Source organism: Phallusia mammillata, chromosome 6 (assembly GCF_965637545.1).
Source record: "Phallusia mammillata chromosome 6, kaPhaMamm4.hap1.1, whole genome shotgun sequence".
NCBI lineage: Eukaryota > Metazoa > Chordata > Ascidiacea > Phlebobranchia > Ascidiidae > Phallusia > Phallusia mammillata.
In genome coordinates, this window is record NC_137257.1 from 9562437 (window position 1) to 9580591 (window position 18155).

An 18155-nucleotide genomic window follows, 5' to 3' on the forward strand; every position below is an offset into this window, starting at 1 on the left:
TGTACAAAGAGACAGAAGTTATAGCAAATATACCGCCTTGAGTCAATTATGCACTTGTTTAAATAGCTACAGCTGTTTAAGTATGCTCTTAACGAACAAAATTGCCAAAATACGTAACAATTTTCTCAGATCACTGGCTAAATTAAATACAACTGCTAACTATCGCCAATTTGAAAGGCTTATTTCTTAAACAAGCGCTATACTCGATTTTCAAACTTATTTTGTTTATTTAGTCTGCACGCGTAACGATATATATAGCATTTTTGTACCACAAATGTAGACTGCTTAGGTTTCAAATATGCGATTATGTCAACTTTAAGCATTTACAGGGTACTCTTAAACAGTAAACTACTTAACATTGGTCTAGGTTATTGAGCAAATCTAGCCACATTTATACCTCTAACGTACATTAAAGTAAAAACTACCGCTAAAACGATTAAATTCAATGTGTCTGCAAAGCCCTCTCTATCAACTACTGATTCCAATTGTGCTGGCTTAACAAGCCGCGTTGATCCTTTATATGCGACGCTGATCTCTCTGTGGCTCGAGGCGCCGAGTTGCTTCATGTTCTTATCGTTCGTCGCTGGTCGTTTGACCGATTTAGTCCGACATGAACGTTGTTTGTTTCCACGAGAACAAGCGTTGGCGCGAAGCCGGTTACACTTTTTGCTTTGGATATTTTTTAAAGAAACGCGTTAAGCTGGTGGGAAAAGCTTTCGAGAAAATCCGCATTAATTGTCAGGTTCATCATGTCAAGACAATGTAAAAACGAATTAAGAAAAATATCTTGGCCTGGTTATAGCTGCCGCATATGGCTTGGGACGAACACAAAACGCCTAAATATGTATACACATGTAGTTTAACCTTGAACATATGTCGCTTCTAAATTACCGTATTTTGAACGTTGTTGTGGTACTTTGCGATGATTTTATTATATTTCAATACTTATTTTTCTGTTTTCTGCAACTAAATTTATTATGTTATGTAAACCCTTAAGGCCTACATAGTTGGATTCTATTTGAATAAGACAGTGACGCTGTCTAATCGCCATGATGAAATATGTTTATACATGTTCAACCAAATGTGTGATTACATTCAAAATTTACATGTTCACATAGAATTAATAAGCTTGACAATTAATCACATAATCCCTTATCACAAATCCAATCGCCACAGTTCCACTTGTTTGAACATTTAAAAGCGCCTTGCATGCTGACGTGAAATCAGAAATTACAGACAATAGCCTGCGTTTCCCGTCAGTTTAAGTTCGGCGGGAGATGATCTACGCAATTTTCGTGTCTACCACTTCACACCTTGCAAAGTGGATTCTTACCGCAGCTCAACCGCAAAGTAGAGCCCAGCGACGGTTATCTTTTGAAATTCCCCACTACTGCGACAAATCGTTTCAAAAGTTTGATTTGAAAGGGTTTATGTTTATTGTTTCACATCTTAAAGTTTAGAAGGCTACGAAACAAATAATAAATCAAAAAGCCGTGCATTTGAAAACTTGACATAAACTATTTTTTAAGATGATTGCTGTGTAAACTAAGCAACATCCAAGATTTCAAAATTCAAAGTTGTACTTTTTATTATTTAAAAACTTTATTGTCTGCATACGACACCAGAGAATATATTTTCTACGCGTTAACTATTTACTAATTATCTGCGCTCTATACTTTTTACACATTTTTTTTTGAATAAACAACCAACATATATACCTGAAACGACGACGATTTTTAGCTGCCATAGTAGTAAAATGCAACCTTTTACCATTGAGCAACCATAAAGGTAAACAAGAAGCTTTATACAACATAACGACGTTAACTTAAACTTAGCAACTACTGCCACGACCTTTTAAATTGGCGACCGGCGAAAAAGGTAGAAAAGACATACCAATTTGTTACTTCTCCTATCGCTACTTTCTCGTAAGATCTCTGTGGGGAAACACTAAGACAATGTGTCATATCTGTTAACCTTTTTCTATACGCCTGCACACTTCCTTAAGGCTTGAAGTTTCTCCTTTTTAAAAACATTTCGTATTGCGAAACGCTGTACACGGATGTGCTCATGAGTTCCGTGACGAATATAACGGCCCAAACAGACGTAAAAAGCGACATGATAAAACTGATGTAGCCTGTGTTACTAATGAAACATAAGTATTTGCCAAAATGGTTGAATACTAGTGCATTTTTTGTCTGTTTGGACCGTTATTTTTTATCATTAAATTTCGTATTGCGTTTAAAGATCAATAATATTTTTCAATATTTTTTTTGTCGAAGTCATTTTCGTGATTGACTCAACAGAGCTTGCCTATGAACGTAAGTACACCTCTTCCGGCAGAAACAGTTGTAACATGACCTCACACGAAGTGGCCCTGCAAACAATATACTGTCCTTCACAAAAATAGCGTAACAACTACCTTTTTGGCGGAAACATTTCTTAAGCCTGGCCCAGGAAACGTGAACACAACAACAATGGCTCTCCTGATAAACAGGAAACAACAGCAGTTGTACCACAATCATGACACTTAGCTATAAGCTTGTAAACACGTTGTGTCATATAATAACGTAGGTTTAGGCGTCATAAGCTGGGTTGTGGCAAGGAATGTGGTCGCGCAGAGTGTGAAAATTTGTAGTTCTCATGCGGCTGTCTTACTCGGTCATATGAAGGCTAAATTTTGATCTGCTTTGTGTTCATCTTTTTTTCTAGCTTTGTGGGCGACCTTTTTTCTATTGCGGACCTTTTTTGAAACTAAAATTTTATCTCGGACTGGCCTTTAAAAAAACTACACATATTTAGCAACGAAAAGGCCTAAATTAGTGCTCGCCGACCACAGGTTTAGTCGAGTTCTATGCACAACATAAAATGCAAACTTTACTTTGCGGTTATAGGTCGGATGGTTATCTCTTCAGCGTGCCGATCACGATGTAACTACGAAAAACCCTGGAAGCCAATAAACTGTAGGCCATCACAATGCAATGAGAACAATAGCAGGTAAAACTTAGATTTCGCAGATTAGAACTCGCCCTGTATTTTGAAACGACAGTAAATGTTTGATAAGAAAAAACATTTGGAATTACATTTTTTTGACTTTGCAATAATTTAACTACAACCATAATTACACAAATCATTCAACGCGAAAACACGAAATTGGTAATATTGTATTTGTTTAGCGTATGAAGGATAGGTCACATCAAGTTTGTAGTGGACAATCCAGATTAACGTTGACCGCTGTGGAATTTCGTTCGCTTGTCCAGTGACCTGATACGAAGATTAGGCTTATTTTCGCTTGCAAATCTCTCTATCCCTGCAGCAAGTAGGGCGGTTAACGTAGGAGCTGATGACATGCGCGCTTGTTTTGATGTCACCAGCAACAAACCTGAAACCCGAAACCGGTATTTCTACTTCGTATTTCGGTGGCTGGTTGAGCGCAGCCGAAATAACAAACATAAAAGTCAGGTGTTTGTCTTATGGCAGTTTTATAATGCACTAACAGTTTTAAAGTACATAACTTGTGACATGTGAACAGCAATTTTAAGCAGGTGCGTTTACATCAAAGATCATTACGTTGATTAAATCTTTTCACCTCGGATATTTTTTGTCTGATGTATTTCGAAACTAAACGGCCAGATTTCCGATAATGGACTCGTTACCTAAAGTGCGTAAGGGCGTGAAATTGATAAGGTTGGTCTTTAAAGTGGCAAATGTTTACCACAAATCGGTGCATTTATGACTGGCAATGTATTTTAGAGGCAAATATCGACCACAAACGGCGCATGTTAACCACAAATCGCTGCGTTTATGACTGACTGAAAATATATTTTAGAAATTTATACCTAAATGAAAGTCTAAAAACATACCATCCACTACTTTCTAATTAATGTTATGGTATATTTGTGTTTTGATTAAAATTACGCAATTTCACAAGTTAAATCCAAAGCTGGGGAAAACAAAATTCCATCGATGTTTTTTAATAGCATCAAATAAAAAGACTAAATATTAGGCCTATGCTATGTATAGATACCAACAGCTGATTTAAAAATTTGCTTAATACCACAGATATTTAAAAACCACCAGCTTGATCATTCCATTCTCATTATATCGTGGATAAATTACATGTGTGTTATACGCACGTAAGGTATAATTTAAGTTAGTACTACGGCGTAATACATTTCGCCACGACAGATTCAACCGAATAATTGTAGTGTACATCAGATTTGCGACGGTTTCTAGTCAATTTGGTTACCGCTGGCGCAGCAACGTATACTATAAGATTGCTGCAGAATTGTTAGTTTTCTCTCAGCATACCGTAATGACACACACGAAAATTCATACCACGTAAATATACTACAAATAGCACTCCTTAATTGCACAGTTCACGAAATGCCTGAACGAAAAACATATACATTGCCAATAATTTCTCTGCCCAAAGCAACAGCATTGCTCAAACTGACAATCGCGACTAGCGTTTTGAAACCTTGAACCAAATGCTTATTTCAACTTACATCGCCAAACATGCGAAATATATATTCCTTCTACTTAACTGACTAGTTTTGTTTTTCGATTAGGGCATCTTAACACCCGATAGTTTCAACGCTTTCTGGTTGCAGTTGATACTATTTTGTTCTAGCTATAATTTGGTCTTCAAACTAAAATCACAGCAAATTTTACATTACTGCACCATTCAAGCTTGTACTTAATATTCCATGAGTGTTTCGTCTTAAAAAGCAATAGAGTCCCTGCAAAACACAAGCCTTATCTACCGTCACAAAATTAACATATGTCCGATGTTTATGGTAAGCCTGCGAACAGACACACCCATACTTAACAGTGCAAGTAAATGTCGGTCAATCGGTAACGATCAGAAACAGTTGTAAACAAAAGTCAAAGGACGCTACGTTGCTTATCCGTGACCTTTAGACATTCCTTTGGGCCGATTGTTAACAGTTACCTGACGGCAAAGCAGCAATTAACCGATTGTACTAATTTGACTGCAGCAGACTTGACAACATTTCGCCTACTTTGCAGTTTTGATTGACACACAACTGATTCGCCAAAACTGGTTTTGTTCAAATTGGTTTAATGTTAAGACCTAAAGAATGGTTAGCTGGTTGGTTGTTTCTATTTGCTGGTATTGAATGATTTCTATTAATTCTCTTTTTTCTTTTCTACTGCAGGTGTTGCAACACAATGCGTTGTGTGACGAAACAATCAACTGCTAGTTTTGTGTGATAATGCAACGTGGTTTAGTTCTTTTCATTCATGACTTTCGTGGAGCACGGTGCTACGTCGGTTGCATTAGAAATGCGTTTTTTTGTCGCCTGGATTATTGCTATCGGTGAGTCGCTTTGTACATATGTGTTTAACCCAACGAAATTTAATTCACAAAATAAGTGAACTACAATTAGCTGCAGACAGAGTAAACTGTTTCGACCCATAAGTTCTCACCAGTGCAACTGGTGACAAGAGATTTGCCGTATGAGCTAATCTGGACACCGTACGGTATTCAGTTTGTTGAAGATTCAGTATGTCACAACTGGACAACAACAGCGGAAGAACTGTTAACAATGCCCAAGCAACTGTTTGAGAAACAAAGTGATTGGTAAGGATTGTGTGTGCCGTTATAGTAAAGCATTGTGTCTTGCTATTCATTCTATATTTATGTGTCTGACCATGTTTTCTGTTCCCAAAACAGATGGTGAGGATTGTGTTGTATTGATACATGTAAAGCGCAGTTATTAACGCAATATCTTTTGTGCAGAAACCGTATCATTTCATCCCTGCATTTTGACATGTTTGCCCAAACACTTATATGAATTGATAACTTTCCATTCCCACGGTGTGACACATTCAGAAGGAGACGTAAGGTTTTGAATTTGCTTGTTTTTGAAAAATTTGCAAATTTGCTTGTAACTTGTTTAACTGTTTCTTTTTTACATTGATTAGTAATTTACTCGACAAACTTGAGTACAATTTTATTTTTGAAAGTCGGCGTAAATATTTTCGATTTTGAAGCAACTCTCAATTTCTATGTCAAGATGTATGTTTCATTGAAGTTTTGCCTCCGATTCTGTACACAGAAATATCTACAAGTGGTCGTTACAACCATCCCATTTTTGCTTCCTTGCTGTCCTAGAAGTTTCTGCAACAAAAACATACAAAAGCAGTTACATAAGAATAGCGACAGCATTCAAAATGGTTTCGCGTGCCAATGCTTTAACGCGTAAAGGTGCTTTTGTCCCAGCCGATTTAAATAGCGCAAAAGTTGCCGACCCATGAAGTATGTAGTAAAGCAACGTGAAACGACAACTTTTAACTCAGCACTTACGTCGTCCATATCACATGCATATGGTAAAAATGATTAGCTGATGAGCCTCCTCTACCCAGAGCAGGACACTGAGTCCTGTATCCATATCTATTTAACTTTTCTTTTGCATTGCGTGTACCAGAACATCTGCCATTGTATTGCAGTGTGATGGTGAGGTAGCCTCGATTATACGCAGCTTGTAAGCATTTTTGGATTGCTTCATGTCGTTTCCAATAATACCCGTCGAGAATAGGGTCGAGTCCTTCGAGAGTAGGAATAGCGAGTTCTCCCCCACTATCACCCCAGCATCCAAGGTCATCAAGGAGAACTTCAAAGAAAAAACGTGGTCGAAAAAAATTCTGTCGTTTAGGGCAGGGGTCGGCAACCTTTTTTCTAATGCGGACCGTTTTTGAAACTGAAATTTTGTACAAAAAATACAAAAAATATTTAGCAACGAAAACGCCTAAATTAGGCGGTTGCCGACCACTGGTTTAAGGTGTAGAGCAGGGGTGGGGAACCTACTTAGTACTGCGGGCCGCATGATTTGCACAACATTTTCGGGCGGGCCAAATATTTTTTTACTTTCAAGTTCCGTGTAATAATACCCTCAGCATACAAGTGATTTTATATTTCATCGCTCCAGATTTGATTTTTTCTTTGCTGCTACATGTTTGCAACAAACAAAGCTTACAGGTTCATCACTTAATTCGACTAAAATCTGTCCATTCTTTCTGGAACACCCTAGCTCCATTTGAAACTAACACCGCATGGCAAATGATTTGTTACTGGAAGAAGAGACAATCGAGTGACTGTTACGTCACAAATACAGCAAGTGTTTGAATGTGTGGCAATTTTAATAAGTTTGGCGTCAAATATAGAAATGTCGAAGTCTTTTCAAGTAAATGTTTGTACATAAACATTTTATTATTGTTTTTTTATGCTACGTTATATGCTGTACTTTAACAAAATTGTGACGCGGGCCACTTTCAAAATGCAAGCGGGCCGCAGGTTCCCCACCCCTGGTGTAGAGCTATTAGTTTTAGCAAAAACAGCCACAGGTTCTGCAAAATAGCAAACAAATCTAAACTGGTGTGAAATGTTTTGTGCAGTGATACATATTTTTTGATAAGTTTATGATGTACCTTTCGAAATCGACTTGATTTCGTAAACTTGAAATGTCGATAGTCCACCTTTACCGTCTGAACTACATTCTTTACTCGGGCCATTTTGTCGGTAATTTTCTCGGGCTTTAGCTGAACTTAGGCACAGACCTCCATCCTGCAAAACACATTAAACTATTCTATACACGTACATGCGATTTGAAAAGTAGCGTCTTATGTCAGGCGATAAACAACCGAAAGGTAAGTTAGTTGCCCTAAAAAAAACATAAGATGTAAGGACAAAAGTAGATTGAACACATTGTGGGGACTTCCGTTTGCACGAAATAATAACTTTCATTCGAACTCCTACTAGGATACTAAAATATGGGCTTGAGTCAATTGCTGCAAACACTCGTTAATTCGATGGTTTTTAGTACTGATACCTGAAGGGCAAAAACGTCGTCGCCGTATTTGAAAGCAACTACGGCACACTTCACAATGGCATTGGATCTATGTTTGTAGTTTCCAAATAAATCTCTATCCCACTCTCTAGACGTACCGGTAAAACTTTTCCAGCATCCCAGATTGTTGTAGGTCGCTAGACAAGAAATATATACGCTTTGATTTCCAAATTGTGTTATTTTATGTCACAATCGACATAGCTGTATCAAATGCTGTTTGATTAATTAGTTTCGGCTTTTAAACTGTCTGGAATTTTTCAAGTACCTTCAAGATGACTGTTTTAAAGACTTTCAGTCTTTTTAGTCAACACACGTACGTTGCGCTTTGGTATCAAGTGTCGATTTTGACGTATGTGTTACAATCAATATTACCTGGATAATAGTATATTTTACTATTCTCCTGTGCTTTAGCAGCAGCAAACGCGATGAGAAAGACGAGTATCTTCATTTCGGCTGAAGTGCCTAAATCTTCTTATCTCTTTAAAATATAAAAGTAAATGTAATCTCAGCACTTTTTATAACAACACAATTGTAAGCATTTTTTCGCGTCGGTTTTGTTTATGAAAAAGTTGGCTCTGTTTGTAAAAAACCCAAAAGGTCGATTCTATATTTGAAAACTATGCCGGAAATATAAACATGTCTAACTTAGTGCCTCTTCTTACATCCGCTAATACAACTGTGGAGAGTCGCAGACTTTTCATCACAACAACATCGTGCCATACAGTTATTGTTTGATATAAAAGCATTCTTAATTGAGAAACATTAAAAAATGCGCTAAACAGTCTCTTTGACAAACCAAGTTCCCAACATGCTGTTTTCAATGTATCTCCATCAGTCATAGTATGTCTATTTGTTTACCGCCTGTGTTAACCTAATAGATGGCTACATAGGTCGCGGGTTTTGTTTCTCCTGTAAAGCTTTGAAGGCTGGCCACACACAACATTGAAAAAGTGACGTCATTGTTAACATTACATCACCAAATAACATTACTGACTGGCATTTGGTGCCAAACTGGCGTAGTTCATAATAGTTTTTATAAGTATGGAACTTAGCAGACTGTATTTAAAGCTAAAAACCTAAGCTGGTGGGAATACATCCAACAGCTTGGTTACAGTTTAAACTTTTAGACATTATTGTGTCTTTGGATAAATGTTTGATTTTATGTGCTTTCTTTTGATATAAACTATATGTACTTCAACAGACTTGATTTTATTCCCCTTTGTTTATGTTTCTGTGTGCACAAACAGCAGAATGTCGTGAAAAAAATGATCATTCTTTTTTTTGCAGAATTGTAAACATTTTGAAACACAAATTATGGAAAAGTATATGCGACAACACCGACAATTAATGTTTTTTGCACTTATCGCAAAATGGGGACGAGATTACGGATTTGGTGAGATAATGGAAAATGTAAGAAAACATTTATTTACTGAACAATTAAGCATGTCTTTTTGACGTCTTTTTTTGCCGTTATTTTCGTGTACTTCGTGCTGTCCGGTATATGCACCAACGACCTTTCGTAAATAAATATTAATGTTTGCCTGCAAAACTACAGGTTTATGTTTGGTGCAAAAACAATCTCGTTTATCAAAAAATATCTTCCAAAAAACTGCGGATGGGTTGGTTGTTAACTAAACATTTATTAAAAAATAAATGATCTCCTGGCAAATGTTTTGTTTTGTCCACGTTTTAACGATATTTTGTGCCTGCTGGTGCTCTAGCGCTCCCTAGGGTCAAGGGCTGACTTCAAACATTAATTTATCGTTATCACCAAAATCCAACTGAAGCTGCCAGAGCCCGCTGACACATTGGCTATCAGTGCTAAACCAAACACAGAAATCATGCATCTGCAATATTGACATTTTGCGTCTAAGCAATTAAACCGACTTACATAACACACCTTTGTTGTTTTTTTCGTTGGTACTACCACACCTTTAACACTCTTTTGGTAAATATTATTCTAATAAGAATGTAAACTATAAAAGTAGCTTAGGTGGTGTTTGATACCCATTGACGGCATCAGACTTCACAAAATACTGATCATTAACATATCATGCTTAGTTACTATGACAAAAAAAACTTAATAAATTCGCGCAGATGTGATTTGAAGTTTAACAAATAACAGTTGTTTGGTTCAGTAAAGGATATTTTAGTAAAGTTCTTTATACGATACAAGCAACTACTTGATGTGACACGACACAAACATGTATGACAATGAAATTGACGCTTGGCCCTGTTTAAGTTCTGCAACCCAGGTTTAAGGCCTTCGTTCGGCTCACTGTACAATGACGCTGAGATATGGGTTTGACATAACAAATATTTGGTACATCATCATTAAATCAACCTAAGAAATTGGCTTACGACCGAATGCGTTTTTTCCCAGCAAATACCGGTTTGTTGACCCTCAACATTTTGATCGCTGTATTTATCAGTTGCATTGCTGTAACAAACACTTGAGTAGTGTCTGCCCTTCGACCGCATTATGAGTCTTTTGCGCTCCTTATCAAGCGTATAATGTTTACCCGGGGCGCTAATCATAAGTTGCCAGCGGTTCAACATTACAAAATCTCATAAACGGATGTTTTAGATCACCCATCTTAGGATTAGCCTGGGTGCCTGTTATTTTCAACTCAACAGTATCGTATTGTTTTATTTTTTTCACAAAACTGCACAGCTTAGACGAAACTTGTTTATCGAATTTAAATCTAACAACCTATAATTTCTGTTTAACATGTATAAGAACTATATCAACTCTACATTCATTAAACCCAGTATGGTAAAAATTACACTATCAGCACCACGCATTTAAGCATACCAAAACGCAAAAGCAATTTTATTACTGCACCTTGCATAAATGCTTTTTTATCATCGTCAATTAAACATAGGAAACGAAAAGCAAGCGTTTTGAAGATAAGGCAATTTACTTGTAAACTATTGGACGGTAACAAAAAAAGGTAAATACGGCTTTAAGTGAAGCGTACAAACGTTAAGAAAAGAAAAAAATACACTCCAAAGAATTAAAACTACAAGTTTTGTATTCATAACGCTTTGTAGCAACATATTTTTCCGTCAAATGCTACAAGTTGCTTAAAACGGCATAAAGTGAGACTAAACAGATTGTGGTGGTATTGTATGGCTGGCCCTTCTGTGAGTGCCCAAAGCGTGCATTTAATTATTTGAATGATTTTCTACACTGCAGACTTTTTCAGTACAAACAACATGATATAAAAGCATTCAAGACCTGATTAATTATTATTGTCCTTAAAATCACTGCACAGTGATATGAAATAGCGCAACAGCATTCAATCAACTTTGTTAAGAAAACCAGGACCATGTTGAACAACATTGAAATTGAAGTAATAATTGTGAACACGAACATTTTCAAAACAATAAAACAACAACGGTTTAGAACAGGCAAAGACTGAACCATGTGCGTTTGGTTTGCACAGACATTGCGTGCTAGACATTGTCCGTGTCATAAGTAAAATGTGGGTTAGATTTAATGTCTTTCATTTCCTTTTCGGAATCGAACTGGCGGTACCCAAGCATGTCCAACGCCTCTGAGCAGATATTTTGTATCTCCTGTACTCCTTCGTACGTTAAACTTTTTCTCCATTCTGACACAACTGCTACAGAATTCCGTTTTGTGCTTTGTTTACTTGTAATCGATAGATTTCTGTTGTTATCTGCTGATGTGGCATCTTTAAGCCAAGCCTCAATCCGTGGGTTCATGTTGATTCCAATGAAATCATAAACGGCCTGCATGTAAGAAAATACCACGAATAAGTGTCTCAGAAAACACATACACTGTACATTAAAATTCCAAACATTGTAGCATTAAACTAACTGAATTTGTTGAATAACGCAGATAATTATGTTATAAGCAAATGGTAAATAGACGTTTTAACTGCAAACAGAATTGGATATCTTATCAATAAAAATACTACATATATATATCCATAAGGAACACATGGTTTATGATCAATCTTGTCACCTTCAGTAATCAATGCCTGTCCCTTTACACGCCCGGAAAGGCAAATTTGCCTTTCAACAGACTCATGGCTAGTGTTTTAGAATAAGAAATTGAAGCTCTCCACAAGAATCCATTGACTTGAATGGTGTGTACTATTGCTATTGCTACCAGGCATAATATCAAGTTTATTGCGAGTCGCATTCAGTGTTATTTACCCTGATGAAGACGACCTGTATATGACGTCGAAATATAAGAATAAATTACATTTGCCAGAAGAGCCCTCTATAAACTTGAATGGTGTGTGTTTTTATAATTACAATAGGTTTCAATATGTTGCTGGTTCACATGGTTAAGATTTAAACCTTCAAGATGGGAAATTCTTTCATAATCATTACCTGTGTTACTTCTATTGGATTTATCGCAAAATCTTCGTGTCTGATTCGCATGTATTTGTCTTTGAGCTCTCCAGTTTTAAGCACGTTTTCTGCAAAGATGATGTTTTCGATCATTCTAGGGCAAATTCCATTCGCTACGTGTCTGAAAAAGTTAGGTTCTTAGCTGAGATATGAATTCAAAAATGAGCGTGTACTCTACACTCTGCAACGAGGTGCAAGTACGATATAATTCCAGTAGCATATTTTACAATGTTTGCCTTATATTTTTCACATATCAAACAGTGGTTTCGAACTTTTCAAGCATGCGGCGTGCTAACAAACTATGTTTTTTCGCGGGACACTTGGTAGGTCAACGACACAAAAGTTGTTTAAAGAAAGTTCATTTAGAACTTTAGGCTTGTGGATGAGACTACTTTTTTGACACATGAGTAAATTCAAACACCAGACAATATTTGCACTTTGAAATATCAAATACTTCCTGGCAAACTTTAAACTATTTGTGCAGCGAAACGAAGTTTGAGAATCATTGATTTAAATGTGGGAATTGCTAAACAAAAAGAAAAAAATATTCGAAAATACTTGATAAGAAAGCTAAAACAGTGTACATTGTTTTTGCCTAGCTATAGGTCACATCAGTGCAACTGTTGTCTGCGATGTGCACTGTATGCAGTTTACCCATCGAAAACCTGCTGTTAATGCTACATAGGCCTAGTTAATGTATAACACAACGTCGATCAAAGAGAAAGTGACATTCTTGCATGTTAAGTTCCAATTTTATTTCACGGGACAACTAATATTTGCCCCAGCTCTTTACAACCTTATTATTAGGGTCTTGCCTCTAGGTAATTTGTAAAACTAGACTATAACTTATATGGTTTTGTTAGTCATGAATTACATTGTACCGATACCGTTTTTTGTGGATGTGTTTAGAGGTTGAAATTAACCAAAACAAAAACGTCAATCAAATAAGTCACATATAAGACATCCGCAAATAACCAGAAATGCCGTGAACCAAAATAATATATTTTTGTTCAAATTTCTTTCATTTAGATTTCGTCAGATTTGGCCCAAATTAATTTCAGTCTTTTTACAAGAAAGCGTTATTTTTGTTAGCAAAGTTTATGAAGTTGGTTTACATGTAACTTATTTACATGGTCAAACTGGGCATTACATTTGCGTTAAATCTATTAACGTTTTCTGTTTTCACAATGACAAGGTTGCTATAATTTCATTAAGTTTTGAAAAATGGACTGCAAACTTTTAAATAAGTTCGATTTTAAAATTTATCAGTCAGTGTTTTCCAAAATATGGGTCCTAAAGCATTACTTTTAACCTCCCTTTATTAAGTTTTGTTTTTCATTTTTCACAGCTTTAAACTGTTGCGTATAGCGATTGTATAATTAATGTGTGCACATTTGGAAGTAGCCAAATCAGCTCATTTCGACTTGTAATTCACGGCTTGTGAGTAAGTTAAATTGTGTAGCAAGTTAAGTTAAATGTACTGACCAATCATGTTTGAACTTTGCAATGTTTCCTGGCGCAGTTAATGAGGATGTAGATGTGACCTCACGAACTGGTGTTACGTGCTTTGACCGTATGTTTTGTCCTGTGCCGTGATTAGACTGTGCTTTGTGCAGGAAACAAAACTTCGTTGGCTTCAGACTATAGTATTTTCACTACGACTTATTTTGACGAGCTAACGTTGCATTTGTTGTGGCGAGACAGGTTATATGGCTGATAATGCATCGGACTCGCTTTCAAATATGCGTCAATCGAATTGTTTGGACATACGACGGAATCATTTCGATCAAAAAATAATTTTCCAACCCAAAAAAACAAAGTTTCGAAAATCTTATTCGTAAATAAAAAAATTCTTGATTTATAAAGATGCATATTCATTGATCGTAGGTAATCTTTAATCAATTCCTTAGATATATTTAGGTCGCGCCAAAAACCAGTCTGGTTTAAATGAATAAACAAGTTCCAAAACTTTTACAAACCTCAATAACCGATAAAGTTTAACCAAAGAAACAAAAAGACAATAACTCACCTGACAAGTGAAACACGGTTTTTCGATGGGTTACTCCGGGTTCTTGAATTTATTGTAGCTCGCGGGTCTCGTACCAGATGTACGATTTTGAGGTTGACCGTATGACTAGATAACAGTGGAACCAGCCACTCCAATTTGCAGAGGTATATCACCTGCATGCATAGGAGCGGTAAAGGTTTTTTTAAGACAACAATTGTAGTCTGTTATTCTTTAAGGTGCCTATCCCTGTGATGTTAAACCACAATCCCGACAAAACAATCCGTTTTTAATTATTACGACCCGCCATTTATTTGCAAAGATTCAGTTCTGAAGTTATTCATAACAAAGACCAGAACTGTGCTTTCTGACTTATGAACCATGAGGAATCAGTAGGCGAATAACCAGCATGTGTTTGTAGGCACTCACCTTCATTGCTCGTAACATGCTCTGTTTACAGTATTTTGCCAAGGCCGGAAGATTGATTGGTTCAGGGCACTGCTGCTTATTGTTTCCCAAATTGCACAAACCCGCGTCTCTCGACAGAAACCTGCTGTATTTATCTCCCCCAGTGAAGCACACCTTTTTCTTCAGGCACCTATAAAAGACATAGCTACTTTGTAGTGTGAATTTAATGGGTAAGAAAACAGTTAAACTATGGAAAGTGCGGTTTGCTAGGTGTTTAGACAAAGCCGTTAGTCTTTCGAGCAAATGAAAAATATTTTTACCACGTTTGCGAAATTAATCTTTAAGTTTGAAACGCATTTGTTAACTAATGTTTGAGGAAAAAGACCAAAGCTTATTATTCCACCCAATACGACCGAATGTTAAATCAAACTGACCTTCCACTAGGTTTTACAGATTGTTTTGCTTGTTATAGTAGTAAAGAAACCCCTTGACCCAATTTGAATTTTTGTGTCCGAATGGTGGGGCTAATTACAATGAATAAGCCTTTACCTTTAAGTGTAAAAAGGTTCCTTTTTTAACATGGTTAAACTCCATTGGAATTAAAGTTTGTGTTCGTCTACTGCCTGCTTCTCGTTATCAGCTTATATAAGAATGAAAGAATTTATAATTTCATTGTGGCGAAGCCTAGATTATAGAAAACACTTTTTAAAGCTTTATTTCGGCCTTTGAAAAAACAACCTTGACCAGGGTTTCACACTTCGCAATAACTTTGATTTAGCCTCCCTTACTTAAGGGTGATATTGATTTGTCGTTCGTTTTCATTTAGGCATTTGCCAGATCGCGTTGCTTCACATAAAGGAGTCGGTTTCAACTTGACGCAGGCACGGTTCATTGAAGTTAAACATTAACATAAGGTCCGTTGTTAGAACGAAACGTTTAAGAAACTCTGGCGTCAAGATAAAGATTTGGTACCTAGCACCACAGGAACATGAAATGTTGACCAAAAATTTTTGACTGGCATTGTAATACACAACAGCCTAAACTTTGTGCGTTTATGGGTTATTGTGTTTCTTTTAGCAAAATGTAAATTATGTTACTTTGTAAATAAAATTATTTTGTCAGAAGATACAACTTACTGGGCATATTTGTCCGAGCATTTACTGGCGTTGAAACCGCGAATGTAGTGTTCTTCCAAGTCAAATCGGCAATTGACAACTTTTTGCAACACCTGTAGTCTGTCCTGCAACAATTCCTCACAATTTCGTTCGGAAAAGGGCAAAAGAGGTTCGTAAAAGTATGCCACGTCCGTTCGCTGGTTAAAAATCTCCCCTAAGACGCTGGAACCAGAGCGTTTTTGGGTAAACAGAATCACAACGTCCGTTCGTTGTGGCGTCTGTATGATTGCTTGCTTGCTTTCGATTTTGGTTGAAGGCATGGTATAATGATACCATACTGTAGATAGGAAGGTTACTGTCAAGAGGAGCAACGTAAACTTGACAAATCTACGGATGTTTTTCATTTCTTATACCATTGGGTATACATGTGAAGGAAAATTGTGATCTTTTGACGACGTATCAGCTACTGCATTTACGTTAGTCCTGTTAATTGCCTAAAGCTGTACAGAAATAAAAATATGAAGGTGTGTTAAAACAATAATAAAACACACTGGATTGAAAAGTAGCCTGATAAAACAAACTGTCAGAACATTGTAAAAATTATGTTCCTTTTTACATCCACTGATTTTGTTTCTATGAATGTTTCCACATTCAGTATAGTTACTTTGACAAAAAATTAGGTTGTCCATCGTAAGGACAGATGTTGCTGATCTTGATAACTTTCAAATGCCTCAGTGTGTGTATATTGTGTAAACCTTCATTTTAGCTTTTTTGACAATTATTGAATATTTTTTTATTATCTACACAAGATCTATTGCAATGTGGAGTAAACTTAATACCCAACATCTTTGTTCACAACAGATTTAATAATGTTTGTTGTGTGATGTTCCCCCGTTATTCCCGTTTTAAATACCTTAAGTTTTAACCAGGGTTGCCATACCGTCCTTATTTCTAAGATTTGTCCTTATTTTGAAGGGTAGTGTCTTAGAAAAATGTATTGTCCTTATTTCTAAAAATGTCCCTGTTTTTGACTTACGTCCTTATTTTGTCTTATTTTCAACAATTACAAGTGAAAAAACCTGCTACAAGTAAAAGTAAACCTAGACCTGAGCTGTCGTGAGTTGCACTAAATATTTTCTACGAACAAGGAGTTGCTGGAACAGATTGTTTCTGGCCAAAAAATGGCATGTGATATGTCATGCCTCGTATAAATGCAAAGATTTATTCGAAAACGTTTGTTTCGTTTCGAATGCAAACTTAATTTTTCGGTTGTCCTTATTTTCGGATCCGTGTCGATGGCAAACACTAGTTTTAGCCTGGTTTTAACACTAGTTTTATCATTTGGCTGTAAGATATATGCCATTAAAAACACGTTGGAAATCACTGCCTTGAAGTGGCCACCATAAACCAAATGTGTTGTAATGAGTATGACTGATACCTTTGTACACAAAGATTATTGAAAGCCACCTGTGGAATTTCAGTTCCGAAATCGGCATCAAACGCACGTGGGTGATATCTAACGCATCCGATATGAATTGCTGCCTTCGCTTTGCTACGTCATGATGCTTTAGTTTCAAAATAGATTATATCTTTGCACCGGAAAGCGCGGAAACTCGGCTGTTGCGCGTTGTTAAGTTGGTGCATGGCAACCAATACCATGCTTATATAAGTTATTGATAAAAATCTTCAACAAAAAACATCACGTGCAACAGGCGTCGGCAACCTTTTTTGCACTGCGGACCGGTTTTGAAACTAAATTTTATCGCGGACCGGTCTTTAAAAAACTACAAATATATAGCTATAAAAACGCTTAAATTAGTTTATCATCCCCGGGATACATGGGCAAAATGTTTTAAAGCATTTAACCTGAAAACTTATACGGCCCGGTAACGAACTCCTCGCGGACCGGTACCGGGCCGCGGACCGGCGGTTGCCGACCACTGACGTACAACACTTTGCCAAAATTACTAGTTAATCGGACGTAGCCTAAGTTTTGTTGTTACTCCTTATCCGTTAATCCAAAGCGTTTTCAACAGGCAAGAAGGAAGGCATTTATAATTTAGTCACAACATATCCAAACACTTAGGTGTCGCTATAATGTTGTATGATTTAAGCGACAACCGTGGTGGCCTTTTTTGTGGGATCGCGACACATCACCTATGAAAAGTAAATTATTTATAAGCAATAAAAAGTTCACGAACATCAGTTTAATACAGGAAAACAGAAAACAAACTGCTCAAATAGAATGCATGACTGGCTGAATGCTCGACCTGACTTACTATATATATCTAAAAGTTAAGTTATCATTTGTCAACGCCCAATGCGTAGGAAATAACTATTATTTAGTTTAACGACCAGCGGCTTGTGCAT

The 18155-nt window shown here is 36.7% G+C and overlaps 1 protein-coding gene and 1 long non-coding RNA gene across 2 annotated transcripts; one reads left to right on the forward strand and one right to left on the reverse strand.

The window, feature by feature from the left end:
- Positions 1-5193: 5193 nt before the first annotated feature.
- Positions 5194-8001, forward strand: LOC145232963 (uncharacterized). Its single transcript, XR_013860979.1, has 3 exons — positions 5194-5338; positions 5409-5602; positions 5762-8001. It is a non-coding gene; the product is annotated as an uncharacterized LOC145232963 (long non-coding RNA).
- A 3257-nt stretch (positions 8002-11258) lies between these two features.
- Positions 11259-16266, reverse strand: LOC145233081 (carbohydrate sulfotransferase 1-like). The gene is made up of 5 exons (XM_080097742.1): positions 15807-16266; positions 14692-14860; positions 14287-14438; positions 12237-12378; positions 11259-11627 (listed from the first exon to the last, which is right to left on the reverse strand). Exons 1-5 carry the CDS (start codon positions 16187-16189, stop codon positions 11328-11330), a joined length of 1146 nt encoding a protein of 381 aa, XP_079953868.1. The 5' UTR covers positions 16190-16266; the 3' UTR covers positions 11259-11327.
- Positions 16267-18155: the final 1889 nt, after the last annotated feature.

Bases quoted from the DNA above. Each gene is read 5' to 3' on its own strand.
- LOC145233081 (XM_080097742.1), bottom strand. From the start codon at position 16,189: ATGAAAAACATCCGTAGATTTGTCAAGTTTACGTTGCTCCTCTTGACA. The intron at 14,861-15,806 runs GTAAGTTGTATC...TGTCTTTTATAG, and splicing joins TGCTCGGACAAATATGCCCA to GTGCCTGAAGAAAAAGGTGT. The intron at 12,379-14,286 runs GTGAGTTATTGT...TAACTTTTTCAG, and splicing joins AACCGTGTTTCACTTGTCAG to ACACGTAGCGAATGGAATTT.